Raw genomic sequence first — 3,282 nt, forward strand, 5'->3', positions numbered from 1 at the left:
TTAAGTTAGTCTCATACTATCACAGATTCATCAAGAATTTCATACAAATATCTGCATCACTCTCAGATCTCTTAAGAGAAATAAATGTAAATCTGCAAAAGAAGAAGTTTCATTTTATTATCTGAAATATCATGTGTGAAGGGACTTTTCTCACACTGAGAGAACATGTAATAACATTCTCAGTGCTTATTTAATCAGATTATGATAAACCTTTCTACATCAAGACAGACACATTTAAATGAGCTATTAGAGACACTCTTCTACAGATGAGTAAGAACAGCAAGCTGTATCTAATAATATATAATGATAGAAAACTATCAGATGCTGAGCTCAATTATTCAGTGTATGAAAAGAAATTGCTAGTAATCAAGCATATACTGATATTATGAAATAGATATATCAATAACAGGTATATAATAATAATGATTATGAATCACAAAAGCCTCATCTATCTATAATTAATAATAAAACCTTTCAAACACTTAGCACATTGAATCTCAGAGTTTCAAGTGTACAATCTTCATATCAAATACTGAAAGAAATTGAACACTGTGATGTCTGATACAATCAGTCACAGACTTGATTTCATGAATGAGAGTTCTGCAAATCAGGTACAAGAGATGTTCATGTTAAACATGCTGAGAGAATACAAGGAATCAGAATGAGTGAACACTATAATCTCTCATTTGAAGAATGACAAGATATCAGATGATAAGTATCTTGTGAAAGTAGTAGAAGAGATGCATTCAAACTTCAAGCTGAGAAAATTGAAAAACAACATTGTGCTTTATCACAATTTAGAATATGCAGAAGCTCTCTATCTAGAATCTTCATTTCAATATGACTTAATGACTCACATGCACAAGAAATTCAGTCACTTAGAAAGCTCTGAACTCATGAGTATACTTGAACTAAGAGCATACTGATTAAGCATAGCTGAGAACATTCAGATATACACTCACAAGTGTCTGAATTATCAGATTGTGAAAAAATCTAAGAAAGAATTAGAATGTAAGAAAGTATAATATCAGATAAAGTGTATAATATAACTGTTTAAACAATGAGAGATGAATCTCATAGATATATTACTATAAATATCAAATGAAAATTAATGAATAATCACTGCTATTAATTACACTACTAACTGATCAGTTGTAAAAGCAGTTTCAGAGATGATAGAGAAGATGATAGCAAAGTTCCTATATAATGAGATCTATGTTAACTATGAAATGCTGTGTGAGATTCTAACTGATAATAGTGTGAATCTCATAGAAGAAGCAGTGAGGCATTTCATGAGTCAGTTACAGATAAGATATTATAGAACAACATCATATTATTTATAAATAAACAGGAAGATGAAACACTTGAATGAAATCTTGAGTAATATGCTGATGAAATATCTAGTGAGCAAGTCTATGAGACTATGAGATAAATATCTCGGGCAGGTGCTGTTGACCATGCAGATTCAACAGCATGCAGTCTTCAAGTGTTCACCATTCTACCTGTTGTATGGATTGCATCCGCGCATCCCGGAGAATGCTTCGGAAAAGGTGAGAAAGAGAGCAGTTGCGGACGCAGCAGGAACAGCAGTTGCAGATGCAGCAGGAACAGCAGTTGCAGATGCAGCAGTCGCGGACACAGAACCAAGATTGAAAGAGATCAGCCACACACGCGCAAAAGCTAACAAGTTACTCCTGAACTGAGCAATTCAATTGAAAAGAATACAAGACTCACTTGTTAAGAAATCAAGTCTTAAGATGAGAACATGAGTTCTTATACACAATGAGAGTTCTGAGAAGTTTCAATCTAGATGATTTGAGTCATATAAGATACTCAAATCACATTCTCTGAGAACATATGCATTGAAAGAATCAGAGAGACAGATCTTACACAACTTAATAAATGATTTACAACTTATAAAAGCAAAGATATAAGACTCAAGTGAATTATAGTTATTCACAGTACTATTATCAGTATTAAAAAAGAAGAGACTTACAATTAAAAAGTCTTACAAAGTAAGAGAAATCATAGACACTTATGAATCAGATAATCTCACTTATTCTGATCTTTTCACAAGTATAAGAAAGAATGAGAAGAAATGAGAAAGTCAGATAAACATCACACTTTAATAAGTGATAAGACTGTAGCTAATTATATAATAATACACTACAGACAGTGAGTGTAACATGATAAAGAGCAGTCTTAAAGCAGCAGACTTATACATAAGTCAGATCACAGAAGAAAAAGAAATTCAGAGTTGAATTCAACTGTTTATATCAGTTTAATTACAGAGATCACAGAGAATGAACTATCTAAAACATTTATAAATATATGAGATTAAGTCATCTTGATCTCTGAGAATACTCAGAGATCAGATGAAATTAGTTTCAATGAGCTGTTCACTGTAGTAATCTAAGTGAGTGAAGAGAGATAGTATAATACATGAGACAGAATTACAAAAGATGAAAGCTGCTGAACCTAGTCACTGAACACTGTATTATATAGAGATTGCATAAGAGTAGTGACTAGCAGATAAAGAAAAAGTGTAAGAAAAGAGATAATGAATTGATCATCAATTGTAAGAGTCAGCTGCAAAAGATAAATATTATTATACACATCTTATTCATTTTCATATGTTATATATTTAATCTATTTCCAACATCACATCATCTGAAAAATGTTAAAAACTAAGAAAATCTCAAAACTTGAGATCTGTAAGAAATTTGAGAGTTGTAAGCTACTGTTATAACAACACTGTGCATGTCTCTGATTTCTCTATCACTCTGTATACAATATTAATGTCATTTATTGCAAGATTGACTGAAATGTCAATATAGAAATGCATATGTGTATGTATAGAGAAATTGATGAAGAGCACAGAATCTACAGAACTAGAAGTCAGAGTAGAGAGAACAGAGATGAAAGAAACAGAAGAAGAAGAAGATATAGAACTGAATAAATGACAGAAGTCACTCAGAGCTGAATACTTATAACTCAGTGTATGCATAATCTTCTCTGCAGAGAAGAAAGAGAAAGCAACAGAAGAAGTTTAAGAGTGAAAGAGAGTAGTCTCAGTGATATTATCATCTTCAATCAGAATAGTCTCTGACACTGAAGCAACTAAGAATCATTATTAATATGAAAATTACAAAATCAGAGATGAGAACAGTTACTGAATGAACACCTGCTGATCTTAGAGTTATACATGCAATTATAACATGCATGAGACTTCTCAGAAAGAGAGAGAGAGACATAGAAAAATACAGAAAGTAGAACACAGTA

At 31.8% G+C, this 3,282-nt stretch overlaps 1 protein-coding gene across 1 annotated transcript; it reads left to right on the forward strand.

Moving 5' to 3' along the window:
- Positions 1 to 1,457: 1,457 nt before the first annotated feature.
- Positions 1,458 to 1,703, forward strand: BDCG_16575 (uncharacterized protein; the record flags this gene model as incomplete). Its single annotated transcript, XM_045425790.1, has 1 exon — positions 1,458 to 1,703. One exon carries the CDS (start codon positions 1,458 to 1,460, stop codon positions 1,701 to 1,703), a length of 246 nt encoding a protein of 81 aa, XP_045280032.1.
- Between the last annotated feature and the right edge of the window lie 1,579 nt (positions 1,704 to 3,282).

The sequence above is a fragment of the Blastomyces dermatitidis genome (genome assembly GCF_000003525.1).
Source record: "Blastomyces dermatitidis ER-3 genomic scaffold supercont1.2, whole genome shotgun sequence".
NCBI lineage: Eukaryota > Fungi > Ascomycota > Eurotiomycetes > Onygenales > Ajellomycetaceae > Blastomyces > Blastomyces dermatitidis.